This window comes from Macaca mulatta, chromosome 11 (assembly GCF_049350105.2).
Source record: "Macaca mulatta isolate MMU2019108-1 chromosome 11, T2T-MMU8v2.0, whole genome shotgun sequence".
Classification (NCBI taxonomy): Eukaryota; Metazoa; Chordata; class Mammalia; order Primates; family Cercopithecidae; genus Macaca; species Macaca mulatta.
The window spans coordinates 123209676-123226146 of NC_133416.1; the positions used below are offsets into that span (position 1 = coordinate 123209676).

Consider the following 16471-nt stretch of genomic DNA (forward strand, 5'->3'; position numbering starts at 1 on the left):
CATCTAAAAACTGATCCGGGAATGTACTTGTGCCCTGGAGTATAATACAATTTCAGAACAGCTGTTGGGGGTGATCAGGGCGGTAAAATTCTACATCCATTTCACTGACTGGAAGGTAGAGCCTGGCTATTAATCTAGGGCTATTCAATCTATATACCTCTTGAGCAGGTGTAGATAATTTTATACAAAGGCAGGAGGGGAAGGGAAAAAAGCCACTCAAAGTTTCAGTAATTCAATAATTTATTCCTCTAAAAAAGTGTGTAAAAGTATATAGCTCTCATCCACAAGGTATATATGAATGACATTTAAAATGGAGGCCTTTTATTATTGTTTCTTTTTATCAAAGTCTTTTAGTGTACTGTACCAGCGCTATACTGTAGTTATTTTTTTAAATGAACTTCACATATTTTTGTATTCTTTCAAATTGTTTGCTATATATAAAAGAAGCTCACTGCAAAATGCTTGAAGGAAAAAAGGAAACAAAAGAAATTCAGAACTTCCCAGAAATGTACAGCTTTTACATTTAAAAAAGGTTCTGAAATATACATACAAGCATGCTGGACAATCCCACCCTTCTCCCCTCCCCACTTCCCCTTTTTTTGTTCAAACCATGGTAAGAGTTCTGATTTCTGCAGAATTTCCAAAATTAAAAATAAAAAAAAATAAAATAACTTCTCACTCTGTAGCAAATCCAGGGCTTGTACATTTCAGATTAATTCAGTAAAAAACTCACAAGTAAAATAATGCATATTTAAGGGAAATATTATACAGACTTTTTCACACAGAAGTACATAAGATTTTTTAAAATCTATTGCCATTCATTTATTTTTGCACAAAAACGTATAAATATGTCACCAGCTTTTCTTAACTTAAAAAACTTAAATAAAAGACACCAGATGAAAACTACCCTTTGCTGCCATTTTTTTTTTTAAGTTTTTTGTAGGGGTTTTTTATTTTTTATGTTTTTTTTCTTTTTCTGCTTAGAATTGGGTTTCTAGGGAAGAAAAGCCCCTGCATTAAAAACAGCCCATTTAAAAAAAAATTCAAAGTTCTGATGAATTCCGGGAAAAAAGCAACCCCAAAGTGGTAAAAGATTACAAATATCTACTTTACAATTTGTCTTCTCACCAAGATAATTTTATACAAGTTTACAATCTTCATCTTCTTATGCTCTTCAAAAGGCCTTGAGAATTTTCCTTTCTGATTAAGAAAAAATAGCACTGCAATATTTTTAAAGTCAATTTTACACTGTACACATTAGATACAAATGGTTTGATATATCAGATTTTTTATCCTATACATTGCGAAAGTCAACCCCCCTTCAACTGGTGGTACAGAGAAGAAAATTATCCATTTACAAGTTATTTCTCTGCTTTCACATTCCCACCACACAACTTTTTTTTTAATATAATGTTTTAAACTTTAGATTATTTCAAGAAAAATACTTTTACAAAATCATATCAATTATTACATTTTTCCTTTTTTGTTAATAACCAGGACATGGAAGTCTCTTGGAAGAACTTTTAAAATTTGCATGATTCTCTCCACAGATGACAAGAGCTCAAAGGCCTGGTCACAGTGGCTCCCGGGAGGCCAGTACACACCCACTGCCCTCAGACAGAAACACACAACACAAGGGTTAGAAACAGGGTTTCAAAGACAACCCTCTGGGCCAGGAATGAGGAGTCATAAAATACTTCAATTAGCCATTAATGCTTTAAAAAGGCATTTTTTAAAAAGTCCCACCACAAAGGCTCAACTTCAAGTACTAATTTAATGGTTAAGTTGTAATATTTCTTTGAAATAATATTCCTATGGTCCAGAAAAAATTCACCATATTTATAACTGATTTCATGAGCAAACACTTTCAATTGTTGTATGTACATAAGTCCCTTTTGATCTAATGAGAGGAGAGACCTGGCTTTCGGTAAGAATTCACTAGAAAATATATTTCCGTTGTGACTATATAAAACTAATTAAGGTACTTGCCTCCATGGCTCTGAGTTGAGCTTGACTGCCTTCTGTATAAAAATGTTATCCTTCATGAAATGCTGGCCACTTAACATGGCAGAACTTTTAAAACTCAGTTTGTTGTTAACAAAACCTACTGCTGGGTGGTTTTGAATATATTACTTTTAGGCATGATCTCCCCAATGTGTTTTTACTCCTTTTCCGGCTTCTAGGACAGAGGTATGTAGTCAAAGAATCCTATGGTGGATCTGAATTGGGTTTCAGCTACTGTACCTGGTCCTCGTGAATTAAAAAAACAAAGTCACAAAAACCGTATGACAAAACAAATTAAAATAAATAAACAAAATGAAGCTGTCTCCAGACCTTCTGCATCCACACACAGGTGTGAAGTCTGCCGAAGCACTCACGCCAATCTGGATGGGAGCACTAGGGAGACAGGAACCCCAGTATGAAACCATGTACTTGAGCTGGTTCTTATTTTTAAAAAGTCCCAGATTATGGAGTTCAGGTAACCCACAGGCCATACACCAGTAACTAGAGGATTTCATCCAAAGGGCTAGACTGCCCTCAATTGTATACAGAGGCTGAAAACACAGACTCTTGTGCAAAAGGACACTGTCTCTTCTGTTTCCCGCTGAAAAGCCACCAACCACCACCACTTCCGGGGACCAGTGGTTGGGGGCTACATACACCACCGCACTGGCTGAAAGTCACCACGTATGGAAGTTTCCAGGTCCATGAGAGAAGTGTCAAGGAGTCACTCTGGTAATGAACACTGCAGAATTGACATGTGCCTGCTGAGAAGGAATCACAGTGCAGGACTGTGGAGAGTGTCTGAAGAAAAGGATGTGGGTTATTTGCAGAGTGTAGCAGGTTCCTTGGACTGAGGTTGCAGGGAGAAGGAACTGAGCCAGAGAGAACAAGTGCTTTTCCAATTAAAGTATATTCATGATGGCATTGTACAACTGAGTGAGCACCACAAAGTGGACGGGAAGGCAGGAAGTACGGTCCTGGGTGGCCGGATTGCACGTGAGCCAGGACAGAGCGTTGTACTGCTCCAAAACAAACCTGCCAAAGAGAACACACAGAGCAGGGGCATGAGCCTCAAGAGGGGCAGGCTGGTTCTCAGATTCTAACACATTCCAGATCTTAGCGGGAAGGAGGTCTCAAAGGCATCCTTTAACCTGCCCCAGGCTCTTTCCCTCATCCTTGTCTCATGTTCTTCCTTCCTTCTAGACATGGACTATCCAGTACAGTAGCCACCAGCCACACATGGCCACCGAGCTCTGCCAGTGAGGCCAGTCAGAACTTGTGTGGACTGCAGGTAAAAGGAGGCACTGGAGCCCAAACACTTAGAGGCCAGGTGCAGTGGCTCACGCCTGTAATCCCAGCAACTTTGGGAGGCCGAGGTCGGTGGATCACCTGAGGTCAGGAGTTCAAGACCAGGTGGCCAACATGGTGAAACCCCGTCTTTATTAAAAATACAAAAATTAGTCAGGCGTGGTGGTGCATGCCTGTAATCCCAGCTACTTGGGAGGCTGAGGCAGGAGAATCGCTTGAGCCTGTAGGCGGAGGTTGCAGTGAGATCATGCCACTGCACTCTAGCCTGGGTGACAGAACAGGACTCCATCTCCAAAAAAAAGAAAAAGAAAAAAAGAAAAGTATGTAAATATTTCATGAATATTTTTATATTGGTACATGTTGAAATAACACTTTGAATATATTGAGTTAAATAAAATATATTATTAAAATTCATCAGTTTCTTTTTACTATTTTAATGTGGCTAGTAGAAAATTAGATTTGAGGTTCACATTATATTTCTATTGGGCAGTGTTCCTCTAGGGCAGCAGTCTCCAACCTTTTTTGGCACCAGGGACCGGTTTTGTGGAAGACAATTTTTCCACGTGGTGGGGAATGGTTTCAGGATGAAACTATTCCACCTTAAATCATCAGGCATTAAGAGTCTCATAAGGAGTGCACAACCTAGATCCTTTGCATGTGCGGTTCACAATAGGGTTTGTGCCCCTATGAGAATCTAATGCCGTTGCCTGACAGGAGGCAGAGCACAGGTTGTAATGCTCGCTCGCCTGCCACTTACCGCACGCTGTGCGGCCTGGTTCTTAACAAGGCATGGACAGGGGTTGGGGACCCTTGCTCTAGGGGGCCTGGAAGCCAAATTTATGTTGATCAGGTTATTTTTATCCATAACTATAATTATACATTAATCTATAATGTACAGTTTCTTATCATTTCCTAACCATTTAAGAGTTATAAAACATTAGAAAAGGCCTGTATCTTTTCTCAAGGTAGATGAAGAATGTCTGTGGTTTGATTAATACCCATTTCTGGGATGCATTTCCCTACTATGTCATTTATGTTCTAGTTCATTAAAAAAAAAAACATAATCGGTAGCTCACGTCTGTAATCCCAACACTTTGGGAGGCTGAGGTGGGTGGATCATGAGGTCAGCAGATCGAGACCATCCTGGCTAACACGGTGAAACCCTGTCTCTACTAAAAATACAAAAAAAAGCTGTCACCCAGGCTGAGGCAGGAGAATGGCATGAACCTGGGAGGCAGAGCTTGCAGTGAGCTGAGATCGCGCCACTGCACTCCAGCCTGGGTGACAGAGCGAGACTCCGTCTCAAAAAAAAAAAAAAAAGAAAAGAAAAAAAAGAAAAAAGAAACAGGAAGCATAAAAAGTATTTTCAATGTGAGGTGCTTTAAAAGTTCCAGATACTGTCTTCTAACTATCCACCCCCGAGATCTGACCTCTCTTCATCACCATGAAGTGCTTGCTCTGAACGGGAAGCAAAGGCAATTATAAATGCATATCACTGCCTAACTGAATCCAATGTGTCACACTCCCTGTCCCATGCAGCTATGGGGGACTGCAGCTCTCACTGACTCATCAGATAATGTTTCACTGCACAAATGGCAGCTTCTTTTCTATGAATACCACACTTAGATTAAAACACCTTGCAAAGACAACAGTAAAGGAATATCATTTCAAACTGCACTGCTATGATGCCTAGGTTGGTATCTACCTTAAAACATCAGACGTAGTTTTGGAGTCAAGAGGGTGTGGAACCCGCTGAGAATTCCTGGCAGGCAGAAGTTCGTCTGTCTGTGCTACTGAAATGTGGTGATGCAGCGAAGCCTGGTGAAAAAACAAAGGGAGTTACCTCTCTGGTCTAGACAATCACAGTGCAGAAGTGAGGGAGGCCATGTCTGCCAGAAGCAGATGCTCCCAAAAGTCCTTAGAAGTCAGAGTTTCTATGAGTCTATAAATTTTAACCTGCTCAGTAACCCCCAAGGTAATCCCAAGTAACTTCTCATCCTAGGGTTGGGGGGGGTGGGGAGGCAAACTTTTTGGGCTTTTTCGGTCTGCTGTATTTTGTTTCTTCAATGGAAATAGTCTAGCACACACAAAAATACTCTAATATATTATAAGGTCCCATGAATTGATATCACCAAGATGTAACAATTATCAATATTCACCACTTTTTTGTTTTCATTCTTCTGAATTATTTTAAACAAAACACAAATATTACCATCTCTACAAAACATTTTAAAAAAAAATAGCTGGGCATGGTGGTTTGTGCCTGTAGTCCCAGCTACTCGGAAGGCTGAAGCTGGAAGATTGCTTGAGCAATCTGGGAGGATGAGGATGCAGTGAGTTGTGATTGCAACACTGCACTCCAGCCTGGGCAACAGAGCAAGACTCTGTCTCCAAAAAAAAACAAAAAACAAAAAACAAAAAACAAACCAAAAAACCCATAAAACAAATATTGTATCATTTTGCTTGTAAAAAGTCAGAGATATCTCACATAAGGACCTTTAAACATAACAGTAATTATCACACAATAAAAATTCACAATGATTCCTTAATATTATCACCCCAATCACCCCATCTGCAGGATAATAAGATAATGCTCCCTTATTATCTCAAAAATGTCTTTTTATATTTGGTTTACTAAAATCATGAGCCAACATGATCTGTACGTGACAAATGATTAAAGGCACGAAATGTCTACTGTCCCACCTGAAGTAACATGATTCATCACTGGGTTCAGGTGGTACCAGCGTACTACACCCATCATAAAGTTCCTCATCAAGTTTTCACCCAATGGTTTTGGTATTACTTTATATGTAAACGAGAGGCAATATATAAATGCTTTCTCTTTATTTTTTATTTTCAGACTGAGTTGATGCTCTAGCAGTTAAAAATGACTGATTTTTTGTTTTCCAACACAATTATGAACCAAGGATTTGTTTCATTCTATCACTGTCATCATTTGTTTTAATGATCACACGGTCCCATCCTAGCCCTGGACAATCGAGCTGCCCTCTAAGATGGCTCCTGAGGCCCTGATGGACCATCATGATCTTTGGTAACTTTCTTGCTTTTAGGTGTGACAAGATGCCCTAGGTTCACTGGGAACATTTCCTGCTTCATACCTGGAATCAGTCATCTTCAAAGAACCATAGTACCTTTAAGTGACAACAGTGTGTAGGAACCACAATTGTGGCAACAGAGGTGTTTATTGCTGCTAAGCTTTTTCAGCAGACAGAGCTAAAAAAATGTGTAAACTTTTTTAGAGAGGAAAAATAAATCTACGCTCATACTGATAATTCTAATTCAAAATACAGAACACATGCATTTTTATAAACCTTCTTTGATTTTATAATAGTATGTTAAAGTCATTAGGAAAAGAACATTGCTTCACTAAGTTTTTGGTTTGATTTCCATCATTTGTTTTTGAAAATATAATCAGCTGTGTGTGTGTATATGTGTGTGAATACGCATATCTTATAGATTACTCCAAGGTAATCGCTACTCCACAGAATGATTACACAGAAATATTCTCCATTTTGTTGCAAATGATTAACATTTCACTGTCTGGATGTGCCACAGTTGATTCAATCAGTCCATCACTGATGACACTTAGGTTCTTTCTAGTCTTGGACATACGTCATTTTCTGTTTTGGCGAAGAACCTTTGGGCTCTTCCTTAGAGGTGGGAATGCTGCCCTAAAAGGGTAGTGTGTAGGGCTGTATTATTCAGCAATTCCACCAACACCAGGGCCTGCTCCCCACATCTGTGCCAACACAGTATGTTGCCAAATCTTTGTATTTTTGCCAATCTGTGGGCAAGAAATGGATTTCATTCTAGGTATTGCTGTTTTTAACACAAACTGCAAATAGGGGATCTTTTGTTTTGAACCTTTAAAATTGGGATTAAAAGGTTCCAAGAAATATAAAGGAAGGAGGAAGTGCAAATGTGCAATGTTTTTAGCCGACTCTTACCCTGCTCTAATGAAGAATGAGAGGAGTCCATGGCAGGGGAGGAAGAGGACGGCTGGTTACTATACCCTCGACGCAAGCTTAACTTTACTGATAGTGACGCAATATAGACTTGGAGAAAGACCATTACACTGAACCCCATGTATCCACCCTAGATTTACCCTCTGGGCCCCACTGTCTCCTCCTTGGGCTACTGTGCTTCATTTCTTTGTGACATGGTTTTGGGTCCTCCTAAATTCTACTCTCCACCTACAACTGTAAAATTTCCTCAGAGTGTAAGTAGATACAAGAGAAAAAAGGAACAGAATAAGATTATGATGCCTAAAACTGAAATTTCTAAGCAAAATTAAATTTAAGCATAAATCACTCATTCCTTGCAAACTTCTAATATGATACCAAACCAACCTTTAAGAAGAGAGGGCACTGGTTTTGAGCCTGGGGACACGATGACCAAAACCACTGGGGAAGATTCTCAGCTTTGGCAGTTGATACAAAATACCCAAGGGCCAGGGGCTGCTGCTTTAGTTCCTCTGGTGCTTCTCTAGAAAGAAGACGCTCACCCTGGCTCTGAAAAACAAAAATCCCAAAAGCATGATCAACATTTATCTGAAACCTTGAAAAACAAACTTTCGTCAGTTCACTCTGCACACTGCAGTGAGTGATCCCCTTTGTGGCAGCATCTCACAGAAAGCCACAGGTGGCTGAGAAAGGAAAGCAGGGCCGGCACTGTCTTTGCTGCACACATAGAGAAGATGCCAGCAAAGCTGACAGCCTCAGTCAACTAAGTACGGATTTATTTGCTTGGGTTTCTTTTCTATGGGATGGAAGATCAATTCCATGGCATCGTGATGGAACAAACTAAAATGGAAAGATTACAATCTCTGACAGCAGAAGTTTCTACCATACGCAGGTGCTCTTTCACCAGCAACCAACCACAGACACAAGAGCTCACCAGCTTGACCAGGACAATGTGACACCAGTACCTGCACAGCACAAATGTTCCTGAGCTGCCAGTAGTGCAAGATCTGCTCACAGAGAAGCCATGTTTTCATCTGCAGCATTCCCCTTAATAAGAGACTCCTGGAAGAGGCTCACTATGTTTTGCTGCAACTGACATTTTTCTTATCTGTAATTCTTTTAGCTAGCTTCAACAACTGAAAATGTACCTTTCATGTAAGCAATAAGTAAGCCATTTGTTTTTAAAAGGCTCTGTTTAGGCTGGGTGTGGTGGCTCACACCTGTAATCCCAGCACTTTGGGAGGCTGAGGCGGGCAGATCACTTGAGGTCAGAATTTCGAGACCTGCCTGGTGAACATGGTGAAACCCCAACTCTACTAAAAATACAAAAATTAGCCAGACATAGTAGTGCATGCCTGTAATCTCAGCTACTCAGGAGGCTGAGGAAGGAGAATCCCTTGAACCCAGGAGGCGGAGGTTGCAGTGAGCCAAGATCACGCCATTGCACTCTAGCTTGAGCAACAGAGTGAGACTCCATCTCAAAAAAAAAAAAAAAAAAAAAGCCTTCTGTTTAGAAGGAAAAAATAATCTGCAGCTACTACATCAAACTGTATCAATTCTGAGTTGATTAAAAAATAAAAAATTTACTGCCACTTTGAAGGCATTCTTTTCCCTGCTATAATGTCTTAACTGGATATCAAAGAATGTTTAATGCTTCAGAAAAAGGAAATGCTTAAAGCCTCTTGGAGGTCACCTGGCTGCAGGTGCTCAGGATTGAAAAAGGCCACCTGGCTAGCTTCAGAACAGCACTGTCTAAATCATGACACTGAATTAAAGACTTTAGTGCTTAAGGCTCCAAAAAAAGGGAGAAACACAGCATACCTCTGTTTCTTACACAACTAACATTACACTTTAATGACCAATTCTTTGTTAATGCATAAACTGAATTACAAAAACAGGTACTGGGAGGTAGTTGCTATTATTCCACTTCACAGATAAGGTAACTCAGGCTAAAAGAGGTGAAGTTAGGTTGTCCAAGGTCACAAAGCCCGCAGGCCCAGACCTGCAATTCAGAATTGTCTTTAACAGACTGTGGGGTATGCATTCTTAGCTACTATGCTATTTGCCTACAGAATTCAAATTAAACCTAACTTTAAAAAAATAGGCAATGTAAAATTTGTGGTTTTTGTTCCTATCACAACCATTTCCCATGAACAAATTGTCATTAACTGGTAAGTAACTGCAAAGGAAACAGACTTAAAACCCCTTCCTTCCAGAAGAGGGTAACAGCGGCAGGTATAACATGGGAACACTCTGAGATGCCCTCCTCTGGTCTCACCTGCTCTGTGACTAATCTAAGTTAGAAACCTTCTTTTTCTCCATCGTCTAATAAATTCAGTGCTGGGAATAAAAGTCCCCCCAGTGAAAACTTTAGTCCTTTATATCCATCTTTGTGTCTAAATAAATAAGTATGAGCAGGGTTGCTTATGCTTGTTCAGTCTAAGACACCAGACATAGCTATTTTTCTAAGTCTTAACCCCTCAATCTCGTAACATTTTAAATAAACAGTACAATACAGTGATGCAGCAGGAATCATCTAACTGAAGCAAAGTTACCACAAGCTGTGGCAGAACCCTCTAACTCTTAAATCTTCTGTTCATTCACCTCCAATATCCCTGAGATATTTAAAGATGAAACCAGTTGTAAGCTCTGGTTTTTTCCTTAATACTCTGGCATTAACCTGGACATATCTGTAAAATCAATCTCCTGGCAGCTCTTGCCATTCCTGTGGGTCAGCTAGAAAGAAGGCGGCTGCAAAATGACTAAGCCAGGACACGCAAAGAGCATGGCAGGCTCCTTTCAGAACAAGCCATCACCAACAACTTGTTCTTCAATCAGCACAGTTACTGTTGAATAAGTACGGTTGTTGTACTGATCTCTTAAAAGCCACTATTTTGGCAAAAAATAACATTGAAAAAAAAACAACTGGGAAGCAGCAAGCAACTAGAACTAATTTTTGCTAAGAAAACAATGCATAAAAAACCCTTGCATCTGTAACAGGACTAGTCTTCTGATAAAACTTATTCATCAGAAATGATAACACATTTATTTCAAATTCCTGCCTTGTATTCAAAATGGAACTACAGTCAGTTTCCCACACTTATTTCACTTGTACCAAGGACCCAGACCATCAAGAACTGTGCGTGTAGGAACAAGATGATCGGATGTCAAGCGAATTATCTTCCTGAAGGCTGTGGTTGTCTTAAACAATGTACTCCAAATCATCCTTACCCGACTATGCTGGAAGTGAGAGCCCACACCAATTCCAGAAGGAGAGCCTGGGGAGGGTACTGGGGAGGAGTTGGGAGAGGAATGGAGGTTCCCAGTCATTAATATGCCAATATCATTGTCCATATCATCTGGGAATGGAAGGTCAACAAACATATCATCTAGAGGGAAGAGGGGGGAAAAAAAGCACAAAAATTAAAAAGATAGTCCATATCAATTATCATAATAATCCAACTGAACCTATGTCATGTTTTGTTGGCATATGGCTATTCTGGACACACACATTAAGAACTGAGATGCAGGAGGACCTACTGAGGGCAAGCTATTACAAATTATTCTCTCGCTTTGTGCTCTCTCCAATGATCTCCTTATGTAAAGTATTAACAGAATGCAATCAAGAATGTAACATAAAAACCAACACTCTACATAGCCTCCAAAGGCACATAAAAACATGGCTAAAGAGCTAAAGCAGCAATTTAATCATTAAAGTTGACACCATTCAAAAACACAGTAGACTCCATCAATGTATCCAATTAGCATCTAAAACACCAGAGGCTGAATGAATGCATGTTAATGGGCGTGAACTTGCCCTGAAAATGGAGACCTATTCCAAAAGCAAATCAAAGCACAATGTTTTTTTTCTCTCTCTCTCCCCTCTTTTTTTTTTTTTTTTTTTTTGAGGTGGAGTCTCACTCTTTTGCCCAGGCTGGAGTGCAGCAGCACGATCTCAGCTCACTGCAACCTCCGCCTCCTGGGTTCAAGTGATTTCTGGCTAATTTTTGTATTTTTCATAGAGATGGGGTTTCACCATGTTGGCCAGGCTAGTCTCAAACTCCTGACCTCAAGTGATCCGCCTGCCTCGGCCTCCCAAAGTGCTAGGATTACAGGCATGGGGTGCACCTGGCTCAATGTTTTCATTAAGAAATCCTCCCCGACACTATAAAAGTAAGGTACATCCACAGCAGAAAATTTCTAAAGAAAAGTATAAAAAGTGAAAACCATCACCTAGAACCCAATCACCATGACCTTTTTTTTCTATGATTCTTTTATTTTCTCATATATTTGTTAATCCATTGTAATCATACCAGACATAAAATTTGGTATCCTTTTCCCCATCCCCTTTACCATAAGTAAACACTGGTAGGTGTTACAATTTCTTCAAAAACAATGCAAATGGATGCACAGTACTGAGCATTTTATAGTTTATAAATGATCATTTTTTAAAACAGATGCCTTAACAGATACTCAAAAATTTCCATTAAGAATAATCAAATAAGGAGTTTCTCTATAGCAAATTAGATTCCCGTCAACTAGCTAAAGGAAGGTGCTCTCTTCATATTGCTTAGTACTTCAAACATTTCAAATCACATCTTCAAATATTTACTGAAAGAGTGGCACCCAAGTACAGAACACTGCCACACAGATATTATTTTTTGCCTTTAATGAAAAACAGAAGAGGCCGGGCGCGGTGGCTCAAGCCTGTAATCCCAGCACTTTGGGAGGCCGAGACCGGCGGATCACGAGGTCAGGAGATCGAGACCATCCTGGCTAACACGGTGAAACCCCGTCTCTACTAAAAATACAAGAAAATTAGCCGGGCGAGGTAGCGGGCGCCTGTAGTCCCAGCTACTCGGGAGGCTGAGGCAGGAGAATGGCGTGAACCCGTGGGGGTGGAGCTTGCAGTGAGCCGAGATCGTGCCACTGCACTCCAGCCTGGGGCACAGAGCAAGACTCCGTCTCAAAAAAAAAAAAAAAAAAAAGAAAAACAGAAGAAAGTCAATTGCCCAAAAGAGGAAAATATTTATTTGGTTTTGGTAATTGTGCAGATAAATTAAAGCTTTAAGACCAAAAAGATTCTCAAACCATCTATCCCCTCTTTATAGTTCCTGGGTTGTTTATTACAATACAGAAAAGCCATGTGGCAGGGCAGCCCAGTGATTCCATAATCCAGCTCTGCCCTGCACGAAGGTGAGCACTATCCATACAGGTCTTCTACTCACCATTGTTGGGGCTAAACCCATCTTCATTGGGGTAGTTGGCGGGAGCCACCTGGATGGTTGATGATGTTGGGAACACCAAGATGTGTGTACAAGAAGCATCTTGAGGGGTGTTGAGCTGAGATGACTGCATGTTCAGTGCAGTACTTCGGCCAAAAACAGAGCCCATTGTGACAGCATCTTTAAAGAAAAAAATAAAAAGAATTATATCAATCAATGATCTGGACTGGTATGAGTCTGATGAAAATGCCATGATAAATACACACTCAAAGTTGAGTCCAACTGTTTAAATATCTTCAAAGAAACTGACTCAGAGCACATAGCTATCTATAATAACCCAAGTTTCATTTCACATTGAAAAGGTTAAGATAAAATTGGATCAAGTCCACTAAATGTTTTAATTACTTACATAAGAAGTATTTCTAAAAATAAACCCCCTACTTTCTTTCCTCCTCTGGTTGTTCACAATTTATAAAGTACTGTTCTAAATGGTTAACAATCCTATAGAAACAGTACCATAAAAATCAATATATGTTGTAACACTTAATGAATGCTTACTACATGCCAGCATTTGTGCTAAACTCTTCATTCAAGTTATCGCATTTGATCACCATAGCATTTGAAGGTAGGAACTATGATCCCCATTTATAGATGAGGACAAAAGCACAAAGAAGTTACGTAACTGCCCAAGTGGTAGAAGCAACAGAGGTAACCTATGGTCTAATGAGGACATCTGTCTCTCACTGGATTGATGACAAGTAACCCCATTCTCACACCACAATACTATTGACTTTTATAAGGAATAAGTGGGGAAGGTCCCCCATTGGATTCAAGAAATATCTGGATGGTAAAGATAGGTTATAAAAGTATAAAATCGCTTAGTTGCTGGTTTTAAAAAACGAGCCAGATTGTTAAGAAATTCTGTGGTCACATGTTTTGGCCATCCACAAATGACACCTACATCTATTGAGAGCTTACTGTGTACCAGGTACTGTGCTATTGCCTTCCCATTCATCTTCAACCACATCAGAGAGACTACAGAAACATCCCTTCGAGGCTGTTGTGGGATTCTGCCAAATGCATGTCTTCAAAAGGATATTCAAATATGCATCATGCTGGGGTCTACTTTAGTAGTTCTTTGGAGGGTGATCTTCATATACTAACAACAAACTGGGGTCAGGTAACAGTCATTAGCCATGATTCTATGAGATCTCAATTATACTCAGAACTTAGTCTTTCTTCCGAGCTTTGGTCAACAAACATGATAAAATCACAAACCACTTCCCATGGAAGGGATCGAACGTTTTCCATCTTTAAGCCCCAAATACAATCTTCTCTCATAGAAATATAATGAAGACAATTCTACGCTTGTCTGTGGACTTAAGTTTGAGTGGACTGAATTGATGTGATATGTAATTAATGACAATGACACGAAGAAATTTACCTGGCATCACTACAAAGGACCCCTGGGGCTCCATGGCAACCAGGCAGGCACTAAGGATAGAAGGAGAGTCTGCGGCAGAGATTCCACACATCCGGCACACATCCTTGAGCTTTTTGCTGATTGTCTGTAGTGAACATTCTCCAAGGAGGATACTCCAATCTGAAATCAAATATCACAGTCATACACAGTCTTTAGAAATTCATACTGATGGGAGATTTGAGCTTTTTAGCAGTTCTGCCCGGTAATTGAATTTCCAAGGTTGGGCCCTAAAGGGAATTATGGCTTTACAGAGGTTCCCCTCCTTGCTATAAAGAGAATGTTACTCGACTTCTATTACACATCATTAGCAAAGGAACAAAGGCCTACTATTCTGTAGGCTGATGTCATGTCTGAAATGACCTTTGAGAGTCCAGCACTAATCCAGTCTAATCTACCTAGACCAGATTTAGGCACTTAGAGTGCTTTTCCATGATGGCAGCAGTGTTAGCTGCCCTGTCCTTTCTCCTCCTTCTCAAGGTTCAATTCTTTGAGTACTCTGCTCTGGAGGAGAGCACTGGTGGGTGGAGGTAAACCTGAGTTTTGGTTATTGCTGTAGGTTAGTTATTTCCATGAAAGGCAAGCAGCAGCAGAAATGAAGAGAAATAGTTCTTAGAACACCCAAAGAGCTCACAACGAGTGTGAGTAAAGTGCTCCAAACGATGCTGCACTAATAGCGGAGACTGAAAAGTTGGCATACATTTTCTTTCTAATGTTTACTGCCTCCAGACAAAAGCATTATACCTAACTGGAGCACTGTGGAGGATTATGTTACTCTGAGAAGTGGAAAGCACTTGGTCCCCTCTTCCTACCTCCCTTACACACATGAAGTATGTGCCATTCCTATGCATCGCCCCTGCTCTCGGATCCCATCTTGCTCATAAAATGCCACACCAGTGCAGGCTGCTCTACCTCCACACTCTTTTTTTCCCCCAAATAAGCTGCCATTTCTCCCCTTAAAGAGCAAGTGAATGGAGAACTGTTCCCATATTCCCAAAGAACCCAAAACCGAAGTGGCTGAAATAAGAGTGGCCAGGAACATGAAGAATGTGTGTTTTAAAACCATGGAAAATCACAGATGTGAGCTTCATATTTCAAACCAAGTAAGAAAGAAAAGGCAGTGTGTATTTCATCATAAAGACTCTGGAGATAAGAAACAGAAATTCACAAAGCTGACTCTGAAACCTCAGTCTCCTGTCACACACTGTCCCATGGAGATGCAAAGTGGCACAGACCTTGGATCCCCAAAGGAAGGAGCTGTAGATTAGTAAACAGATTTCCTGTACACTAGGTTCTTCCCATGTTTTTATTCCTGAACATACATTTTCTTTCAATCTTTTGATGGGTTCCTCCAGTCACACATTCCTCTCCACTAAGAGATAAGGAAGAAGAATGTGCCCTTATAAAAATCATACAAGGGAAGGAGATGGCCTTAATAATTTTCCAAAATACCAAGTGACTAGACTATTACTCTATATTTTTATCCTCCCTCTTCTTTCCTATTATAGTCTAACTTTCCCCAAGGGTTAAGAATAGCTCAAAGCCTTTAAGAAATAAGATTGACTGAAAAAGCAGACTGGGGAAGAAGACAGAAAATTCTGACAGAAATAAAATGATGAATCCCCTAACGTATTAGACCTCCAGGCACTTGATACAAGATTCATTATGATAGTCCTTTAAAAAATGAAAAGGGTCTATTAGTCTACAGTACAACTTATTACAAAAAAAAAAAAAAAATGTAAATGCCAAAGAAAACATTTACTTAATACATATGATGTAATAGTTATATAAACTGCTGTTAAACCTTGAAAATTTGACACCAGATTTAACCTGCATTGTAGGAAGTGAGGTACACTTAAGCACTCCTACAGTGCAAGTTATATCTGTACCAGTGATTTTTGTTTAGGGAATCTACAAATACCTGATGTGAATTTCCTATAAAGAAATAACGTACATGGTCTAATGCAGGGGTCAGCAAACTATGATCCACAGGCCAAATCCTGCCTCCCGTTTGTTTTTGTAAATAAAGTTTTATTAAAACACAGCCGTCCACACTCATTTAGGTATTGTCTAGAGCCGCTTTGACGTTACAACGGCAGAACTAAATAGTCAGAACAGCAACCATCTGGCCTGCAAAGCTGAAAATATTTACTATCTGGCCATTTACGAAGAAACTTTGCTGACTCTGCTCTAATGTATTTGCACCCAGGAAGCCACTAAGCTAATTTGTGACATAAGTCTTTCTTTTGTGCAGATCTTAGGAAAAAACTTCTCCCATCTGAATGCATATATTGAACTTCTTATAAATGTGTCATTAATTAATAAGGCTTTAAAAATAATCTAAGCTTATTGATACTATTCACATAAACCTGTACAAGTAGCTACACTGGGATAGTAAATGAGCTGGGCTCAGTACCAAGCAAGGCAGCTGCTGGTGGTCAGTTGTGTTGTGTTACAGTTAAAGTGCTTCC

At 39.9% G+C, this 16471-nt stretch overlaps 1 protein-coding gene across 4 annotated transcripts in view; it reads right to left on the bottom strand.

Moving 5' to 3' along the window:
- Positions 1 to 222: 222 nt before the first annotated feature.
- Positions 223 to 16471, bottom strand: part of MED13L (mediator complex subunit 13L) — a 319067-nt gene continuing 302818 nt past the window's right edge. For 3 of the 4 annotated variants that reach the window (XM_077952955.1, XM_015152845.3, XM_077952956.1), the window contains 6 exons: positions 13965 to 14123; positions 12524 to 12700; positions 10527 to 10684; positions 7683 to 7844; positions 5018 to 5130; positions 1473 to 3039 (listed from right to left, as the gene is read on the bottom strand). In XM_077952955.1, the coding sequence (XP_077809081.1) occupies positions 2907 to 3039; positions 5018 to 5130; positions 7683 to 7844; positions 10527 to 10684; positions 12524 to 12700; positions 13965 to 14123 (902 nt within the window). In that variant the 3' untranslated portion in view covers positions 1473 to 2906. 4 annotated transcript variants of the gene reach the window in all.